Here is a 20,751-nt window from a genome sequence, read left to right as displayed (position 1 = left end):
ACAGCATTCCCATCTCAAACCTCCAGCCCATCCCTCCACACCGCCCCAACCTCTCTCCTTTGGTAACCTTAAGTTTTTCAAAGTCTGTGAGTCAGTATCTGTGCTGCAAAGAAGTCCACTGGATACATTTTTTAAGATTCCACATGTAAGTGATAGCATATGACGTCTATGTCCCACTGTCTAACGTCACTTAGCATGATAATTTCGAGGTCCATCCATGTTGCTGCAGGTGCCATTATTTCATTCCTTTTTATGGCTGAGTAATATTCTTTTGTGTAGGTCGTCTATTTTTATATCCTCATTTTTGTTCATTTTTGGGTCACACCTTTGGCATGCCAAACTTCCAGGGATCAAACCTGTGACACAGCAGTGACAATGCAGGTTCTTCACCCACCACACCACCAGGGAACTCCATTTTTATATCCTTAAGTATATTCCTCCAGTTCAAAAGAGCTTCTAAACCTATGGAATGATGCCCAATAACACTCGCTCAATGACAGAAATGCCCATTTAAACAGTAACATCGGAGTTCCCATCGTGGCGCAGTGGTTAACGAATCTACTAGGAACCATGAGGTTGCAGGTTCGGTCCCTGCCCTTGCTCAGTGGGTTAACGATCTGGTGTTGCTGAGAGCTGTGGTGTAGGTTGCAGACGTGGTTTGGATCCTGTGTTGTTGTGGCTCTGGCGCAGGCCGGTGGCTACAGCTCTGATTTGACCCCTAGCCTGGGAACCTCCATATGCCGCGGGAGCGGCCCAAGAAATAGCAAAAAGACAAAAAAAAAATAAAAAATAAAAAAATAAACAATAACATCATCTGTCACCTATCACGTGCACAAAGCCCACAAAAATGAACAAACTGGCGTTCCCATCGTGGCTCCGTGGAATCCAATCTGTCCTGCATCCACGAGAAAGCAGGTTTGATCCCTGGCCTCCGTCAGTGGGTGAAGGATCCGGCGCTGCCACGAGCTGCGGTGTAGGTCGCAGACTTGGCTTGGATCCTTCTTTGCTGTGGCTGGGGTGTAGGCCAGCAGCTACAGCTCCCCTTGGACCCCTCGCCTAGGAACCTCCATATGCCGCAGGTACAGCCTTAAAAAAAAAAAAAAAAGATGTGCATGCGCACACACAAGAACAAGCTCCGCAATGCACAGACCTTCTGCCTCAAAACCCCCACGGTAAGAATGTATCGTGAGGGTCTGCGCGCGCACACACACACGCGGACCCGGGTATAAAGGCACCAGCCTGCGGCGCTGTCTGATGTAGGAACACACCAGAAGCACCGCAAGGACGCGTGCCAGAGGATCAGTTAGACACACAGCCTGGAGTCTAGACTGTGGAGCACCACGAGCTCATGAAGAGAGGTCGTGGGTCAGACTCCAGTGCACGCAGGAGATCAGGACACCGCCACCTCCGTCTCTGCAGGTACACACACGAGCACGGGCCCGTCTCTACAAGGAAAGTCAAGAGGCGCTGGTCACACTGCGGCTCTCTGGAAAAGCAAAAGGGGGGGCTGGGAGGAAGGTTTATGGATTGCACCCCCTTCTCTTTTCAAAGGGGGGCTTTACCATGTTCGTGTGGTACTCAGAGCGCTAATAAATACCGAATGAAGTCTTTCTCTTAGAGTAAACCGTAGCAGGCATGCCAACAGCCACCCTCAGGGCAATTTTCTGTTTGGATCACCGGGCAATAAATAAACCTTTTGGGGCACCGCCCAGAACAGAACGGAGCTGAGCCCTACCTGGGGACCCAGCCTCCAGCCGCCTCCCATGAACACAGGCACAGCGGACCCCAAAGACTCCTCTTTAAAAACGCAATGAACTTGGGATTTTTTTATCATGAAAATAATACACAACTGGACTGTAAACTGAAACATGGTTAAGATGGTAAGTTTTCTGCTGTGTGTTTTTTTTTACCACAGTTAAAAACTAATCCTTTTGGGCGTTCCTGCCGTGGCTAAGCGGGTTAAAAACCCAACATAGTGTCTGTGAGGATACAGGTTCAATCCCGTGCCCTGCTCAGTGGGTTAAGGATCTGGCGTTGCCATAAGCCATGGTGCAGGTGGCAGAGATGGCTCAGGTCCAGGGTTGCCATGAGCTGTGGTGTAGGTGGCAGACGCAGCTTGGATCTGGCGTGGCGGTGGCGGTGGCTGTGGCCGGCACCTGCAGCTCCAATTCGACCCCTAGCCCGGGAACTTCCACACGCTGCGTGTGTGGCCATAAAATACAAAATAAACGTAATTAAAACATTGAAAAAGGGGGTTCTGTAGTCCTGCACCTGCTCTTACATGTCCTACTCAAGTGGACTTGGTGGGGCACCTTTCGTTGGTGACAAACACTGACACATTTGTCACAGCAGCACACTACAGCATGCATGATCCCTAATTCACTTGAGTCGCGCCCTTCTGCGAAACACCTAGGATTCCAGAAATCACATTCTCGGCCCAAGGCAGACCTTTTTGAAACACGTGGCCAAACCCATTCTCTCAGATCAGCACTTGTTTCTCCCACATCTCACCACCAGCAGGCACCGCTCTGCCAGCCCGATGGTCAAAATCTAGTGTCTCATTCTCAAGTAAACATGCAGACTTCTAGTTAAAACATCTTTTTTTGGAGGGGTGGGGGGGCTGTGCTCACAGCAAGGAAAAGTTCCTGGGCCAGAGATGGAGCCCACATCACAGCAGGTCCTTAACCCGCTCAGCCCCAAGGGAACTCCTTAAACATTTTTTTATACCCTCATTCCCTATGTGCGCTTCTCACTTTAGAAACTATTGCTGTCTTTCATCCAACTCTCTACTGGGATGCAAATTCCCCCCTTTCTCGCTGTTATGACTAAACCAACTTTCCTGCACACACCTGCTTTTTCTGGACCCTAGGAAAAGACCCAACATTGATCAACACTTCATTTACCTTGTTAGGTGCAACTGGCGAAACTATTCCTGTGTCCTGATTCTGCACCCCCCCCCAGTACGTGTCCATGGCTTGTTGATTGGCTGCTGCCTCCCCAGGCTGGCCAGGGTCATACCGACAGGTTTTACGGAAGCAGCACCTCAGGGTCAGCCTCATATACCCTCCCATGATGCCATCAGGGCAGCTCAGTCAATCTGATTCCCTAAACCCCAGTCCTTCGTGTGCCCTGGGGCACCGGGCACTGCAGCAAGCAGCTCTCTGGAGAGAGCCTGCTTTCAGCATCAGCTAAGCTCCTGATTTCCCCTCCAGGAGAGAAGGACGATGAGCCAGAGCTGACTGGGTGTTTCAGGGGGTCAGGCAGCCCCATCACGGAGATGGGACAGGAGACAGAAGGGGGGGGAACCGCATTTGCCTGGGGGCTGGCTGATCATCCCTGGGGGTGGTTTCTCACTCCCGTCCATCCTGCGGCTCAGGCTCCACTCACCAGCGCCCCGCTATGTCTACCGAATCCCTTGAGAATGTCACGCGTCCTGTCTTAGGAGGCTCAGCAAGGCAACCTCAAAGAAACTCGACAACAGGACGGCCCCACTCATGTTCCACTCTCCCCAGAGGGCTCCCAAACAGCCAGGCTGAGACTTCCTTTTTCTGATTGACAAGGAGGATACCCTATGCCCCTCAAAAAGGAGGCTGCTCCACGAATGTGGCAAAGAATGCAATTTTTAACTTCCTCCCTTCTGAACCTCCGCCTTGGATGCTGTATCGGTCCAAAGAAAAGAAAAGAGTCCTTGGGCAATATGTCTCCAAGGCTGCAGTAAAAATCAAAGTGCTGACGTCAATTCACTTTCTAAAATTTACCTCCAACCTTGGAAAGACAGCCCTAATCCTTCAAAAGAGGCCACATCAGTGCTTTACTATGCCTTGGTCAACTATAAAACACAAGGTGGAGAATTATTTCTATATGAAAACACATCACAAACACCTCTGCTATGCCTGAGAATACTGTGTTAGTTCCTGTATCTAAAAGCATCATGTACCTAATTTCGCTTTCTAACCCCTTCAAATCCTCCCAACCTCTCTCAGCAACTTAGTTTCTAGGAGCATGCCCCCCCCACCTCAGCACAGCAGCAGAAACACCTGCTAGCTCCCTTTTAAGTCAACCTGCCATCACACTATTTTAGCATAAAACCCCCAAGCCTGGTAGGCTGCCACCTTGTGGAAAAGACAGGCAATGACATGTCACTTCATTTGAAGCATAAATTTTCTGACTGCCAGAAAATTACCTACCTGTTGCCAGGGAAATGATATGAATATTCAAGTTCACTTGATAATCAAAAACAGTCAGGAGTAGTAAAGGAAGGAAAGTTTTAAATTTTTTTTTTTTTTTTTTTTTTTTTTTTTGTCTTTTTAGGGCCGCACCTGCGGCATATGGAGGGTCCCAGGCTAGGAGTCTAATCGGAGGTGTTGTCATCAGCCTACGCCAGAGCCACAGCAATGCCAGACCCAAGCCACATCTGCGAGCTACTCCACAGCTCACAGCAATGCCGGATCCTTAACCTGCTGAGCGAGGCCAGGGATTGAACCTGCAACCTCGTGGATGTTAGTCGGGTTCGTTTCCACTGCACCACGACAGGAACTCCCAAAGTTTTAAATTTTTAATGCTGGATCCATACCAAGCCAAGCGATAGATTTCTAAGCGTGTAGATTTTTAAGTGTATATATACAGAGAGAGAAAGGAAGACAGACAGACAGACACGCGCAGAAGGATTCGGTCCAAGTAAGAGATGCCGCCGTGACTCAGAGCAGACCTCACACTGGGCTGTTCTGCTCACTTCCATTTGTAAACGAGGCATGAGGCCCACGTCTTACCTCTTTACCACGAGCTTCAGGGTCTTGTGCGACCCCTTCACCAGGCAAATCGCTTCCTGTCTAAACCCCGAGAGACCAACGTCATTGATGCCGACGATCTCGTCTCCAGCCAGTAACTTGCCCACCGCCGCGGCTTTGCTTCCCTCTTCAATCTGCAACAGAGAAGCGTGTCCTGTGAGCAGACTCGGGACCAGAACTCGGCCAGGAAAACACCACCGGCCACCGGGGGGGGGGGGGGAGATTGGGGGCGGCAGTTCATCCTTCACTTGCTCTGTCACGGCAAGGCTGGGGGCGGGAAAGCTGGACGGCTCAAAACAGCGAAAGCAGGAGTTCCCCTTGTGGCTCAGCAGTAACGAACCCGACTAACATCCATGAGAATGCAGGTTCAATCCCTGGCCTCGCTCAGCGGGTGAAGGATCCAGCCTTGCCGTGAGCTGTGGTGTCCGTTGAAGCTGTGGCTGTGGTGTAGGCTGGCAGCTGCAGCTCCGTTTCCACCCCTAGCCTGGGAACGTCCATGTGCTGTGGGTGCGGTCCTAAAAGAAAAACCAAACAGCAAAAGCAGTGGATCCAAGATACAGATCCATCTTCTGCATCTTCTTGATCCAAACAGTAACGATAGATTTTTATTGTTTCTTTTACTATTTACTAGTTAGTTCTCACCCATGAAGCCCATACCTAGGTATTTTTTAACAGTTCACTTTTTTGTATTTTTATTAGAGTATAATTGATGTACAATGTTGCGCCAATTTCTGCTGTACAGCAAAAGTGAGCCAGTCATATACATATATATTTTCCCCCCCTTTCTTCTATTGTCTTCCATCACAGTCTGTCCCAGGAGACTGTATAGAGCTCCCTGTGCTGGACAGCAGGACCTCATTGCTTATCCACTGTCAATGTCATACTTTGCATCTACGAACCCCAAACCCCCCATCCATCCCACTCCCCCTTGGCAATGAGACGCATAATAGCTTTATTTACATGTAATTCAAATGCCACACAATTCAGCCATATCAATGTAAATGGTCGGCTTTTTAGGAGCGTCACAGTGCTGTCCAACCACCAGCACGTCCCATTTTGGAGCAGTTTCCCAAGCCCAGAAGAAACCTCATGCCTATCAGTGGTCACTTCCCAAACCTCCCAGCCCCCAGCAGCCACGCATCTACTCTGTGTCCAAGATCTGTCCATTCTGGACATTTCCTATACACAGAATCATACAATAAATAGGTGGCCTTTTGTGTCCGGCTTCTTTCACTCACAAGGTGCTCAAGGAGCAACCACATGGTAGCCTGTGTCAGGGCTTCATTCCCCTTTAGAGCTCAAGGCTATTCCTTTATACGGACCGATCACATTTTACTTATTTATGCATTGGTAACAGCAAAGTAAATTGTTTTTACTTTCCGGATATTTAGCTGCTATGAACACTGGCGTCCAAGTGCAGGTGTGAGGGTGGGTCTTCAAATCTCGTGGGTGTACACCCAGAAGCAGAACTGCTGGGCCATAGGGCAACTCGGGGAACATTTGAAGGACCTGCCCGACAGCCTCCTAAAGCAGCTGCACCACTTTCCATCTGCATGTGAAGACTCCAGTTTCCCCGTGTCCCTGCAAATATTACCCTAATTCATTCATGACAGTCCAAGGTTATTACACCCTGCTGTTCATGTTACAATATTCCCTACTGAATGCTTTTTTCTAATGTAAACTTTATTTTTATTAAAGTATAGTTGATTAACAATGTTCTGTAAATCTCTGTTCGACAGCAAATGGACCCAGTCATATATATATATATAATATAATATATATATTTTCTTTATCTCCTATTACCTTCCATCATATTCTACCACAAGTGATCGGATGGAGTTCCCTGTGCTGTACAGTAGGGCTTGATTGCTTACCTAGTCTCAATGTCATAGTTTGCATATACTGACCCCAAACTCCCTGTCCATCCCACACCCTCCCCTCTCGGCAATCACAGTCTGTCCTCTATGTCTGAGTCTGTTTCTGTTCTATACATACGTTCATTTGTGCCTTTTTTTTTTTTTTTAATTTTTTTGGTCTTTTTAGAGTGGCATCTGTGGCATATGCAAGTTCCTCAGCTGGGGCTGAATCAGAGCTGCAGCTGCCAGCCTACACCACAGTCACAGCAACACCAGATCCGAGCCGCATCTGCAACCTACACCATCGCTCATGGCCATGCCAGATCCTTAACCCACTGAGCCAGGCCAGGGATCGAACCTGCATCCTCATGGACAGGAGTCAGGATTGTTACCACTAAGCCACAATGGGAACTCCCATCTGTGCCGTATTTTACATTCCACAAATAAGTGATATCTGGTATTTGTTTTTCTCCCTCCTCCGTGTTAAACACATGTGTATCAGTGTGTACTGACTGACTCCCTAAAAGCTTGAATGTCAACTTTTTACGATTTTCATCCTGAGAAATCTTTATCTTTACATCCTTAACCGAGTTATCCCTATAGAGTAAAAATCCAATTCAGCCTCAAGTAACCCACCCATTCACCATCGTGTTTTGTACAGCACCACTTGGCAAAGCAGGGCCCATGAGCCATGTGTACAGCTGGTCGGTTGCCTTTTTTTTTAAGTAAAATTTTACTGGCATACAACCACACCCATTTGCTATTCGGCTACGAGCAACAACGGAACCATCTGGCCCACAAAGCCAAAAATATTTACTCCTTGGCTCGTTACCCCCGAAGAGTTGCCAACCCCTGGTTGACACCAAAAAGCCATTCTTTTTACAAACTGCAAGGAAAAACCAGTGACAAAGATGAACGCCCCTGGACGCAGCAGTGGCCCGTTGGAAAGGTCAGTGCCCCACCTGTGTGCCAGGGCTCACCTAAGACTCCGTTGCACACCTCACAAAGTGTGCAGGCTGCAAAGGGCCCTCCTCTGGTAATGAAAGAGCGGGAAACCGAGCAATTTACAGGCTCAGTTCTGAGACCTGGTGGTATTTTCCCTCAAGTCTCCGCCTGGGGCCAAGGCCGGCTGAGCGCTTCTCAGGGTAATAAATAGAGCAGTTACTCACTGCAACCCACACCATGAACCAAAAGACCACTCGCAGCAAAAATACGAAGCCACACATTAACAGCTCGTTTCAACGTCTAGACAACGGTATCCCAGCGTAATAACAGAGCATAAAGAAGTTCCCACCTGGCCAAGATTACAGACTCAGTCGCATGAGCCAAGGTGAAGGTTACCCCCACCCAGAGCAGAGGTGCGGACACGCCCTGGGGGAGGAGCCAGCAGTGGGGGCGGGGGCAGCTGGCGGTGGGAGGGGGGTTCCCAGCAGGTGGCCACCAGCAGAGTGCATCTGAGGAGGGAGTCCCTACTGGGGCTCGGCAGGTTACGAACCTGGCTAGTATCCATGAGGATGCAGGTTCGATCCCTGGTTGGCTCAGTGAATTAAGGATCCAGCATTGCGCTGGCTGTGGTGTAGGTTGCAGATGCAGCTCCAATTCGATCCCTAGCCTAGGAATTTCCATATGCCACAGGGGCAGCCCTAAAAATAAAAAAAAGAAAAGAAAAGAAAACGGCCATGAAGAGCTGAGGACAGGACGCTGGGGCCTCAACAGGGAGAGCTGGGCTGGAAAACGGGGCAGGTGGAGAGGCAGGAGGTAGAGAGAAAGAGGGCTGGGGGGGCACCAAAGAGCTAGGGAGCACGAGCCATGGGGGTCGGGGGTGGCAGACGGCCCCCGGGACCCTCGGCACCGCTCCAGCTGGGGTCCCTCGGGGGCACCCCCACCCAAGGCCAGCAGTCGAGACGTGGGTGGGCTGAAGGGCAGCACCCGTCCCCCAACAAGGGCCCACGGGCCACCAACTCCCGTGGCAGGTGACAGGCAGTGCGTGTCTGTCACCGCACCAAAGCGCTGGACCTGCCACTTCTGAAGGTAAAACCCGAGAGCACAGAAGTCTCCCTGCACAGCCAGCAGGCACCAGATCACCGCTAGGTCCAGTAACTACTGCCAAGACGTCTCGAGGGAAGGGCTTTGGGGGTGCGAGTGCATGAAAGCGGCTGGATGCCTGAGCGGGGGGTTGGATGTACTCCTTCAGTAAATACCCGTGGAGCAAGTACTACCCACAGAAACTCCGTTACCTGCTTCAAAGATGCAGCTTCCCACCCTGAAGACACCTACAGGCCTGTGGACCATGCAGACACACGGCCCATTTCGTTACAATGTGGCTCTGATTCAGCGGGTCCAGAGTGGGCCTGAGCATCTGCACACCGAACACATTTTTTGGCCACGCCCACAGCACATGGGAGCTCCTGGGCTGCAGACTGAACCTACACCACAGCAGGAACCCAAGTCACAGAGGTGACCATGCCAGATCCTTAACATGCTGAGCCACCAGGGAACTCCCCTAACACTTTTTTTGTTGTTGGCCACCCTGTGGCATGTGAAGTTCCGTGGCCAGGGATGGATCCAAGCCAAAGTCACCACCTAAACTGCAGCTACGGCAACACCGGATCCTTAACCCACTGTGCCGGCCTTGGAACCGAATCTGTGCCCCAGTGCCACTGTTCCCACTACACCACAGTGGGAACCCCTCCCCCTAACCTTTTTTTTTTTTTTTTTTTTTGCTTTTAGTGCTGCACCTGCGGCATATGGAGGTTCCCAGGCTAGGGGTCGAATCAGAGCTACAGCCGCCAGCATACACCACAGCCACAGCCACGCCAGAGCCGAGCCATGCCTGTGACCCACACCACAGCTCACGGCGATGCTGGAGCCTCAACCCACTGAGGGAGGCCAGGGATCGAACCCGCTGGACCTCATGGATAGTAATCAAATTTGTTCCCACTGCACCGCACAGGAACTGCCATGTTCCTAACAATTTTTAGCCAAAAGTGCCCACAGAGCACGACCGGGAACTCTGGCTTCAGCACGCAGGACAGGGAATGCGGTGTGGCCTCCCCACGTCCGTGAGGTTGTCCAACCCTCCTCCTCCTCCGAAGTCAGCGAAGACCGCCTGCCCAGGCACCCACCTGTGGCGCCCCAGCCACACCTCACCTGCATGCCCAGCACAAATAACTCTGGGGCTGGGAGGTAAAAGGAGCTGCTCCCCGCCCCAGCGTCCATGCCAAGAGAAAGTGTCCGCTTGACATTTATTGTGCTCCTGGCGAAAACAGTTGGAAAAGGAGCAGCAGCTTTGAGAATCTCCGCTCTGCAATCCCACCCCATCACCCGTCTCACCTCGGGAGGCATGAACTAGGTTTGACCGTGGTGCAGAGCAAATCTAAAGCGGGCACCACTCTCACAGAATAAAGGCTCAGCCTGCCAGCCCTTCTCAGGGCCTCGTGCACTTCAGGCATGGATGCGAGTTTGGTCACCGTGCCCTGCATGGCCCAGTCAGGACAGGGCTTGGCACTGCAACCAGCAGAGGCAACTGCCTAACGTCTGCACGGCTCAGGAGCCCCAAAGAGGGGGGTTCCGTCCCACAGGGACCAGGCAAAGTCCTCAGCACCGCTTGCTGCAGCTCCGAAAAAAGTCCTTTTACAAAAAGGCACGCAGGTGGGGCAAATGACCCCACAGCCACGAGGCCAGTGCGCGCACCACCTACAGAGAGAAAACCCTGTTTTATGTGGGTGGCCCCATTAAGACGTAAGCATCCCAAAATGTGCAGGCTGCCTTGCTGCTCTTATGGAAGTATCGCCTCTAGAAACAGCAGGGGCAGTGGGGAGTCAGTGAAAGTCGTTTGGGGACGAAATTCTCATGCTTCATTGAACGGATATCACAGATATCAAGGATGGGAGTCCCCGGTGGCTCCATGGGTTAAGGATCCGGCGTTGGCACTACTGTGGCCTGGGTTCGATCCCTGGCTCGGGAGCTCCCGCACGCCACAGGCATGACCAACGAAACAAAAGGTATCGAGGCACCCACCCACAAAGACCAGAGAGCCTTATTCTCCTAGGAGACAGGACGTGCACTGGAAGGAAGTGTGTTAGAAGGAACCAAAGCCAGGGCAGGGAGGGTGCAGGGGCCAGGCTCAGCTCAGCCTCTGGGCCACAGACCCCGACGGAGGCGGACATGCCACAGTGGGGGCGTCTCGACAGGAAGACAGGGCAGGGGCAGGAAGCCGGGCTCGTCCCAGGAATGTCAGCCCAGCGGAGTGGAAAGCTCTGGCAGGGAAGCGTTTGAGATAAGGGCAGAAAGAGGAAGCTCAGCCCCCTGACCTTGACTGTGAGCTGGGATGCTTTCCTGTAGGCAGCGGGGGCCCCAGGAGGCGGGCACGGCAGTGGGGGCGCCGCCTTGGTGTCCCAGCAAACACGTCTGGCAGCTCCACCCCGGAGGAGGACATGAGACGATTTTCTGCCCAAGAACAACACGCCAAGGCAACATTCTTTGTCTTTGTACGGGACAGAAACGAGCGCTCAAACCGGCAAGGGGCAGAGAAGAGATACCCATGCAAGGGCTCTATGAGCTGGGACGGAAGCTCTGAGGACACCGTGTGGGCGGTGGACGCCGAGGGCCACAGGAAGAGACCTACAGGTGATGCTCCGAGGAAGAGCGCCAGTGATGTGCAAACTCGCAACACCCAGAGGTCAAAACCAAGGGCGGAAGAAGTACACTGAGTCCGATACTGTGTCTCCAAGGCCACGCGTCACAGCCGTGACGTAGCAGTTACACCTCGTCACCCAGAGAAGAAGGCAATGAGAAAGCACAACCTGGATGAGCCGGGACTAGTCTCATGTCACCTCCTCAGGCTGCTTGGTCTGACTCGCATATGCACTCACCCTGAGCTCTGCTGCTTCAGAAAAGAAAGTCCACTCATCCAGGAAAAGAGCCCCACTGTGACAGAATCGGAGAGGCCACCTGCTAACAGAGAAGCCCATCGAAAATGGAAAACCCCCACCCACATGTGTTCAGACTTGAGCCTGCAGTCGTCTCTGGTCCGTGTCCCTCTGTTACAAGCCCGACGGAGATTTTATCAAGTCTCTTGGGAGTTCAAGTTTTGCAGTAGCTTCCGAAACAGGTTTAAGGAGGAAATCCAGATTAAGAACCCAACATAGTGTCCATGAGGATGCAGGTTCGATCCCTGGCACCGCTCAATGAAGGATCCTGGGTTTCCAGGGCTGTGGTGTAGGCTGGCAGCTGCAGTTCTGATTCGACCCCTAGCCTGGGAACCTCCGTATGCTTCAAGTGTGGCCCTAAAAAGGAAAAAAAAAAAAAAAAAGAGGTGAAACTGTCCACTGGTTCTTTTGTGATACAACCAGGAAAGAGTGGAATACAGAATTCCAGGAGGCTCTGTCTGTCCTGAGGATCAGCTTCACCTCCCATGGGGATCGTACTTTTTACTCAATATCAAACATACACAATGGCAATTTGGAGTCCCAGTGCAGCCAGCGTCTTGAACATTTAAAATTACTTTGATTCCATGGGGAGGTTGGGGTTGGTAGATGCAAACTATGCCATTTAGAATGGATCCTCCATGAGGTCCTGCTGCACAGCTCACGGAACTCTATCCAGTCTCTTGGGACAGACCATGGTGGAAGATAATATGAGAAAAAGAATAAGTGTGTGTGTGTGTGTGTGTGTGTGTGTGTATGACTGGGTCACTCTGCTGTACAACAGAAATGGGCACAATACCATAAATCGACAATGCCATAGTCAAAAATAAATTAAAAAATAAAATGACCTCTATTCCCATGGATTTTAGTCGACTTACTTCCTAAAGAAACACCACTCCTTGATCTTGGCTCTTCCTGTCCCCGGCCCTGGCAAGTCCAGTTTCCTTCATAATGTGCCATGAATGTGCCTCAAAAAACTGGAAATTCGAGCATGCATATGGTGAGCGGGTGAACCTATCGTATCAGAGCTTATCGACATCCGAAGGCACTCACACCTGATATCCTCGTAAGGAAAAGCAGCCTCCACATTTAAAGCTAGAAAGTCAATGGTGTATCTGCTTAGAAAAGAACTGACTCCCTGGGTTTTTCAGATCTTCAGTGTATACGCTGAGAAGGGTGTACAAGGACTTCTGCTGTGGAGCAGCAGGTGAAGGCTCGATCTGGCATTGCCACTGCAGCAGCTTGGGTCGCTGCTGTGGCGAGGGTTTGATCCCAGACCAGGGAACTTGCACATGCCCCAGGCAAGGCCAGGGGGGAAAGAAAGAAAAGAAAAGAAAAGAAGAGTGTACAAATTGAAAAGTCTAGGTACCAATCTCAAACCAATAAAATTTCCACCGTTTCTTGCAATTTCTTTCCTCAGGGCTGACAAAAAATACATCAAAAATCAAGAAAATGGAATTCCCGTCCTGGCTCAGTGGAAACCAGTATGACTAGTTTCCATGAGGTCACAGGTTCAATCCCTGGCCTCGCTCAGTGGGTTAAGGATCCAGCATTACTGTGAGCTATGGTATACATCACAGACACGGCTCAGATTTGGCATGGCTGTGGCTGTGGCATAGGCCAGCAGCTACAGCTCCAGTTCGACCCCTAGCCTGGGAACCTCCATACGCCACAAGTACAGCTCTAAAGAGACAAAAAAAAAAAAAAAAAAAAAAAATCCAATCATTTGTGATAGAACTTAATGGAAGAGAACATGAGAAAAAGAATGTATATATAGGTATGCCTGAGCTACTTTGCTGTACAGCAGAAACTGATAGAACATTGTAAAATCAACTATAATTTTAAAAAAAATTTTTTTAATCAAGAAAAAATAACCACCCCATATGCAGAAAATTCTAGTAAACCAAAAATCTCACCTCATACACTTGGACTCAGAGGAGCATGCTGGTATTTAGTTCCATGTTTAAGAACCTAAGGCTCTGGAGCTCCCCTCGTGGCACAGCAGAAACGAATCCGACTAGGATCCCTGGCTTCACTCAGTGGGTTAAGGATCCGGCGTTGCCATGAGCTGCTACAGTGTGGGTCACAGATGCGGCTCAGATCCTGCATGGCTGTGGCTGTGGCATAGGCCAGCAGCTGGAGCTCCAACTTGACCCTGAGCCTGGGAACCTCCAGATGCCATGGGTACAGCCCTAAAAAGCAAAGCAAAAAAAAAAAAAAAAAAAAAAAAATGGACCTAAGGGTGTGCTCTGAGGATGCTAACACACTCCCTTCACCCCTCCCTCAAGTGAGGGCTGGAGGACATGCGGCCTTAACCTAAGGGCAAGAACGTCAGGTGTGGTCTGGACAAGGGGACAGAGCCAGGCCAACGGACAGGGCAGGTCAGTGGGACGTGTGAAGACCTGGAGGCGGTGGAGGCTGCAGTGAGCCCCCGGAAGTCCCAAAAGAACCAGAAAACAAGCCTTCTGCTCAAGGAGAGGTTTTAAGACACAGAGAAGGAAGGGTGTCGGCATCGGGGGCTCCACCGTGGCAGCCCAGACTCAGGCAGACGGAGACCGGGAACCACCGGAGGGGCCGTCACCAAGACCAAGAACCCAGGTGGCCTCCCTGGGGCAGGAACAACCCGAGGCACATGCCTCCTGTCCAGCAGGGGCGAGGGCTAGGGCCTCAGCCCTGCAGCGTCCTGATCCTCAGGTCAGCACAGCGCTCCAGAGAACACCGGCCAGCCCGGAAAGGAGCAGTTTCGGGGAGCATTTTCTGAACACTAGTGCCTGCCTGGTGAGCGAAGTTATAATCCCATTCCAACCCTACAGCAGCTGGCAGTGCACTTAACTGGCAATGCAGTACGCCGGCCGGCTGGCATGCAGCGCCTCTTAACTGCAAACCCAACCATCACGGCCGGACCTGTGAACAGTGCTCGGTCATGCACCACCCTGAGCATCGTCAGTAGAGGGCGCTGGGGAGACACTGGAGGAGGAAGGGCTTCCCTTCCACATTCTGCCTGCTTCCTCCTGTACATCAGGCAGTAGCTGACCCCACAGCCACTCCCTAACCAGCTCCACAGGCAGCCTGCGGGCAGCTTCCTGCCTGGTTTTCGAAGCAATCCCTCCAAATGGCTTCCCGGGGTTCCACTGGCACACCAGCCAGCTTCTCATCCATGTCCTCCAGCATCCAGGTCAGCTGCCTAGGGAGTTTCTGCACGAGGGGCAGGCTTCCTACCAGCAAGCCAGTGACCCTGTGGTGCTCAGGGACTTCCTCTGCCATCCAGCAGACTAGGGCCACACCCGCTGCATGCCGATCTGAATCTCAGCCTGCGGGGGGAGGGGGGCACCTCTCTCCTCCTCTTCAGGCAATCTGCCCCATCCCTGGAGGTGGTGGCTGCTCCTCACAGCTGCTATTCCTGCCTTCTTTGCAACCTCTTTACCCCCGAAGGAAGTGCTAGTTAATCACTACTAGAGAAGTGGATAATAAGTAATCATCTGTTAATAGTTACTAATTTTCAACACCGGGGGCCAGCAAAGTCTTCCTTCCAGAGCCATGAGCTAACTATCCAAGGCTTTGCAGAGCCTTCTGGTCGCCACGGCAACTGCCCATCCTAGACCAACAGGCACGACAGAAGGGGTGTGTTGGTGTTTGGCCAGTCGGCCGAATCCTGCTTTGTATTAAGTGGTCCTTGCTCAAACTACCGAAAGCTTTCTGCCACCCAACCGGACCCTGATGGATAGAAATTCCCTGTGACAAGCAGAGACGCAGGCGGTGAGCAGGCGTGCGAGGGGCCGGCGGCACAGACGCTTCAGGGTGCGGGGAGGGGCTGAGCATCAGGGAAGGTTGGAAAGAACGAGGGGCGATCCAAGACGTGACACTCCCCACTACCACCTCACGACACAACATGGGGAGGGTTGCTAAGGTCTTCTTGGTTTTGGTTTTGTCACTCCAAACAACGGTAACCGGACGATCTGTCTTACAACCCAGGACCATCAGGAGAATAAAAGTGAGACGACTCTGAAAATATTCTGAAAATTCAGACATATTACACAAGTATATTTAGCAGTCATTTTATTTATGATTTGCTGGTGTCTAAATCAGGACCACAAACCCAGGTGAGGCTCCTGGGCTCAGGGACGAAGGCTGCTCCGCTCTCTATAGGAAACTGTAGCGTAAGGGTAAAGGAAGCTGCCTCACTTACAGCGCTCCCGGCTACCGAGGTACAGTGGATTCTGAGTCATTTTATACAGCATTGTTTGGGGAGAAATAAATCCCCAAGCTCAGTTATCCTAGTCGTTCTTACTGTTCATTCTAAACCTACCTTAGCTTCCTTTTTCCTGTGATCAGCTGCTATAGCCTTACAGAGAACTTCTAAAATGCAGAGTTGCAATTTATAAATAGGGTGTTTTACAAATGTTTAGCCTAAGCAGATTGTGTGGAAACCAGACCACATTTCTGCCATTAAACACACACACACACAATTTAAGTGGCAGTTAGGTTCTCAGGCTAAGACACAAATACCTCTTGAGAATATGTCATGGTTTACCTACTTACAGCACAGAGAGATCTACTCAAAACTGTGCAATAACCTCTACGGGAAAGAATCTGAAAAGGAACTGGTATATGCACAACTGATGACCCTTGCTGTGCACCTGACACGAACACGTTATAAGCCAACCATCCTCCTCTACATTTTTTTATTTAATGCCATGGGTTAAATACTGTGGATGTACAATCAAGCCAAAGGAAAAAAGGCAGCATGCCTATTTCGCCAGGTGGCCCTTTGAAATGTACACCACACAGGTCAGCTGTTTACCATGTAGGCACAGCACTGGGTCCTGTCCTCTTGGTCAAAATGGCACCACATCTTCTAGAATCTCTACCCCTGAATGGCGCATTAGATTGGGGCCAAAGCGGAAGCTGTCAGAGGACGGAAGTGCTGCAGGGGCGCCCCCTGGCCTTGACCTGGTCCACACGTCCCATCGCCACACATCCCTGACTCCCCAGAGGCACCCTTCCATCCATCCTGCTCCCCTGGCTGGACGTGGCTTTTCAGAGGCACTCCTTCCCCGCCCCAGGACCCCCAATTCTCCCTTGTGGCCCCACCCCCACACGTGCAGAAGCTCTAGGTCCTGTACCATCTCCTTAATCCAGGACACCCTCGGCGCCTCGGCTCCCCCGGAGCCCCACAGGGAAGAGGCAGGGATCCCTGCACACAGCTGCACCCAAGCTGGAAAGGAGCTCCGTGCCCCCGGCAAACACCAGCTTGCCTGCAGGGGAAGAGCAGCTACAACTCTCGTCTTTTTCCCATTGCGCTTTTAAAAAAACCCCTTATAACGTTCACCCTCAACCATTCCTTTCACTTTTTTCGGAGGTTCTATTGGCGTAGAGCTGATTTACAAGGTTGTGATCCTTTGTGCTGGGCGGCAAAGTGCTTCGGCGATCCATGGCCACACATCCATGCTTGCTCAGATTCTTTTCCCGCATAGATGATCACAGAATGTTGAGTAGAGCGCCCTGTGCTAGAAAACAGGTTGCCGTTGGCCAGTCATTGCCTAGACCTCAGGGTGCATATGCCAATCCCAACCTCCTGTCCATCCCGCCCCCACACCTGTTCCCTTTGGGTCCCCAGTACCCTCAATCATTTTTAAGTGTACAGTGCAGCAGCGTTCTCCGGAATTACACTGTGTATAACTGATCTCTAGAAACTTCATCTTGCAAAACTGACATCATACGCATCAAACATTTCCCCAGCCCCTGGCAACTACCACTCTGCTTTCTGTTTCCATGAACTTGAAGACTCTGGACACCTCGTGTAAGGGGACTCACAGAGGACAGCCCTCCTGAGTCTGGTTAGAGCACTTGAGCTTCTGGGATGTGTAGCACTGTTGTTTTTTTGTGCGTTTTAGGGCTGTACCTATGGCATATGGAGGTTCCCAGGCCAGGGGTCGCTGAATGGGAGCTGCAGCTGTTGCCCTTCGCCACAGCCGCAGCAACCTGGGATCCAAACTGAGTGTGCGACGTACACCACAGCTCACGGCAACGCTGGATCCTTAACCCACAGAGTGAGGCCAGGGATCGAACCCGCATCCTCATGGCTACTAGTCATGTTCGTTGCTGCTGAGCCACAATGGGAACTCCCACCCTTTCCTTTTTTTCATGCCACTATTCCTTCATATGTATACGCCACATTTTCGTTATCCTTCCACCTGTCAAAGGAAGTTGGGCTGCTTTGAAGCCCTGCAACTGCTGTGTACTGAGCAGATGCATAAATCAACACAACCACCTGGGGAAACAGAGGGAATTACTACAAGTCATTCGTGTGCATGTACATTCACCAAAAGGCCCTACAAGAAGGACCACAGCAGCATCACCCAAAACAGCTCAGACCCAGAAACCAGATAAAGGTCTGGCAGATGACACACGGGATAGCCCGACGACAGGACCCCACACAGTTCTCCACCGTGGCACTGGGGCATGCGGGCTGGACAGCCCTTTGCAGTGGCGGCCAAGCCCTGCACCACAGGATGTCTATGAGCGGCAATCCCAGTGTCTGGCCACTAGGTGTCAGCAGCGACCCCCCCAACTGTAACACCCCAGAAAGTCTGCAGGAATTAAAAAACCCTGGGGGACAAAGCAATCACCCTAATTGATTGTTCCACACAAAGGGTGAGGTATGAGACAGTCCTTACCCCTCCTATGGAACTTGAAGGAAACAAAACACCTCTAAAATCCCGGTTGGAAGTTGGCAGATGCAAACCATGAGACTGAGAATGGATAAGCAATGAGGTCCTGCTGTAGAGCAGAGGAAACTCTGGCCAGTCTCTTGGGATAGACCAGGATAGAAGACAATATAAGAAAGGGAATGTATATATACGCATGACTGGGTCCCTTTGCTGTACAGCATAAATTGGTACAACATTGCAAATCAATAATTTTTTTTTTTTTTTTTTGCTTTTTAGGGCTGCACCCCCAGCACATGGAGGTTTCCAGGCTAAGGGTCCAATCAGAGCTGTAGCTGCTGGCCCACACCACAGCCACAGCAACACAGGATCCAAGCCACATCTGCAACCTACATGACAGCTCACGGCAATGCGGACCCTTAACCCACTGAGCAAGGCCAGGGATCAAACCTGCATCCTCATAGATGCTAGTCAGATTCATTCACTGCCGAGCCACGAGGGAAACTCCCCAAAAGAATTTTCTTAATAAAATAAAATCCCAGTTCAGCCTCCTGCCCTGTAAAACCCATCGCCTCGGCAAGACGCAGGCAGCCCCCTGTCTCACACGGCAACGCAAGCAACACAGGAGGCGGGTCGCGCAGGCCCAGTGGAGCCGCCGTGCTGAACCACGTCTCCATCACCACGCAGAACAGGCCGTGTTGGTCTGGATACCATGAGCCCTGCCCAAGCATCACAGGCCTGCAACCAAGAAGCCATTGTCCTTTCTCCCCAGGGAAAGGTCTGACTTGCCTCCAGGCTTCGTTGGCCGGGCCCCCTGGATTCACACCCCCCACCTCCATTAGGCTGGACCCCCTATCGCCATCATCCTTTTGGGCCCTACCGACCCCTCCCCTGTGGGCCTAGGCCTCGCCAGGACCCTGGAGCCTTGGCACTCAGAGCCGCTGCCTGCTTTGCCTGCCGGCCCCCCAGCAAGACCGGCCTCTCCTAGAGGATAAAATTCCCATCACGACTTAGTTTCTTCCGCTCCTGTGCCAGCGACACACACGCACGTGGCGGGCAAGGTCTCTGGAAAGCATGAACAGAGAGGGAACCAATGGCCGGGAGAGCGGGGGTCTTGTGGAAAGGCCCCCTTCATCTCTCCCATGGGAGGCACACCGCAGCCCTCTTTCAAATCGGCGGTACCAGGACTGCGAGCTGTCGGGCGGAAGCAGGCAGGCTTCCCACCCGTCTGGGCGCCCAGTTCTGCCCAGAGGCCAACCCTCTGCTCCTGCATCTTTGGAAAATGAGCGGTGGGACCATCTAAGCGCCGTGTCCATGGGGATGACTGGAAGTATTTGATGCTGCAGTTTTCAAAGTGAAACGGCAAGTGAAAGACCGACAGGCAACCCAGAAACAGGAAGAGGACCTGCTGGACCCAAGAACAAAGCGTCTCCGCCCGTCGGAACACACGGCTGTTTATTTTTAATGGACGTTCCCAGCCTTCTGCTATTTCAAAGACACCGTGCTTGTTCTTTTAGATAAGGCCGCTGCAAGGCAGCGCAGGAGAGGGGCTGCGGGGGAGAGGGGGCCCTGCAGCCCAGCCTACCTCACCTTTCCTCTGAGTCACACTTCCCCTCAAGCCTTCATCCTTTTATTCGGGGAAAACAGGGATGAGCTCACCCACCACAAGGGCTGTCTTTTTGCAAACCCTTTTCAGGGCTGTTGTCACAGACGGACTGCTTGTTCCCCTCCCCCCACCTAGTCACCTGCTGAAACCTAACCTCCAATGGGATGGTACAAGGAGGGGGGGGGGTCCATGGGAGGCACTGATCATGAGAGTGGAACTTTTTTCTTTTCTTCTTTGGCCGCCCTTCGGCACACGGATTGCCCAGGCCAGGAATCGGATCCGAGCCACAGTTGCAAGCTAAGCTGCGGCTGCAGCAACAGTGGATCCTGAACCCACTGCGCTGGAGTGGGAATTGAACCTGTGACCCAGTGCTCCCAGGATGCCGCCCATCCTGTTTCGCCCAAGCGGGAACTCCGAGGGTGGAACTTTCATGAACGAGATTAGTGCTGTGATAAAGGAGGCCCCCAGAGAGCTCCCCACACACACACGTGAGGAAACGAGAGGACAGCAGTCTGGGAACCAGGACAGGGTCCAGCAGGTGTGGGCTCTGCCGCCCACAGGGACAGAGACAGTGGTCAGGGTGCAGCTGGCAGGGCCTAACGAGCAGCATGCAGAGTGCAGGACGCTCCAGGCTGCACACACCAGTGCACACAGGGGCGGGAGGGGGCCGGGGCCGCAGCAGGATGCTCCCAGCCGAGGGTGCAGCCACCACCCAGCGCTGGCCGCTACACCGGGGGAAGTTAACATGCCGTTCGGGCAGATTTTCCAGTGGTTTTTCTGTTAAAGAAGCTGGAGATCTGGATTTTTACAAGTACTCTCCCTATGGCCTCAAATGTTGGCATCATTTTGTTTTTAAACCCTGATGAGACAACAGCCTCCCCCCGCCCCCCAAAAAATCTGCAAAGG

At 51.9% G+C, this 20,751-nt stretch overlaps 1 protein-coding gene across 3 annotated transcripts in view; it reads right to left on the bottom strand.

The window, feature by feature from the left end:
• Nucleotides 1-20,751, bottom strand: part of SHROOM2 (shroom family member 2) — a 154,190-nt gene that overhangs the window by 73,488 nt on the left and 59,951 nt on the right. For all 3 annotated transcript variants that reach the window (XM_021079647.1, XM_013985875.2, XM_021079646.1), the window contains exon 2: nt 4,770-4,921. In XM_021079647.1, coding sequence (XP_020935306.1) covers nt 4,770-4,921 — 152 coding nt within the window. The remainder of the gene's footprint in view (nt 1-4,769; nt 4,922-20,751) is intronic.

This window comes from Sus scrofa, chromosome X (assembly GCF_000003025.6).
Source record: "Sus scrofa isolate TJ Tabasco breed Duroc chromosome X, Sscrofa11.1, whole genome shotgun sequence".
NCBI classification, from domain to species: domain Eukaryota; kingdom Metazoa; phylum Chordata; class Mammalia; order Artiodactyla; family Suidae; genus Sus; species Sus scrofa.
Note: the sequence above shows the minus strand (reverse complement) of the source record. Positions and strands in the feature narration are given on the sequence as shown.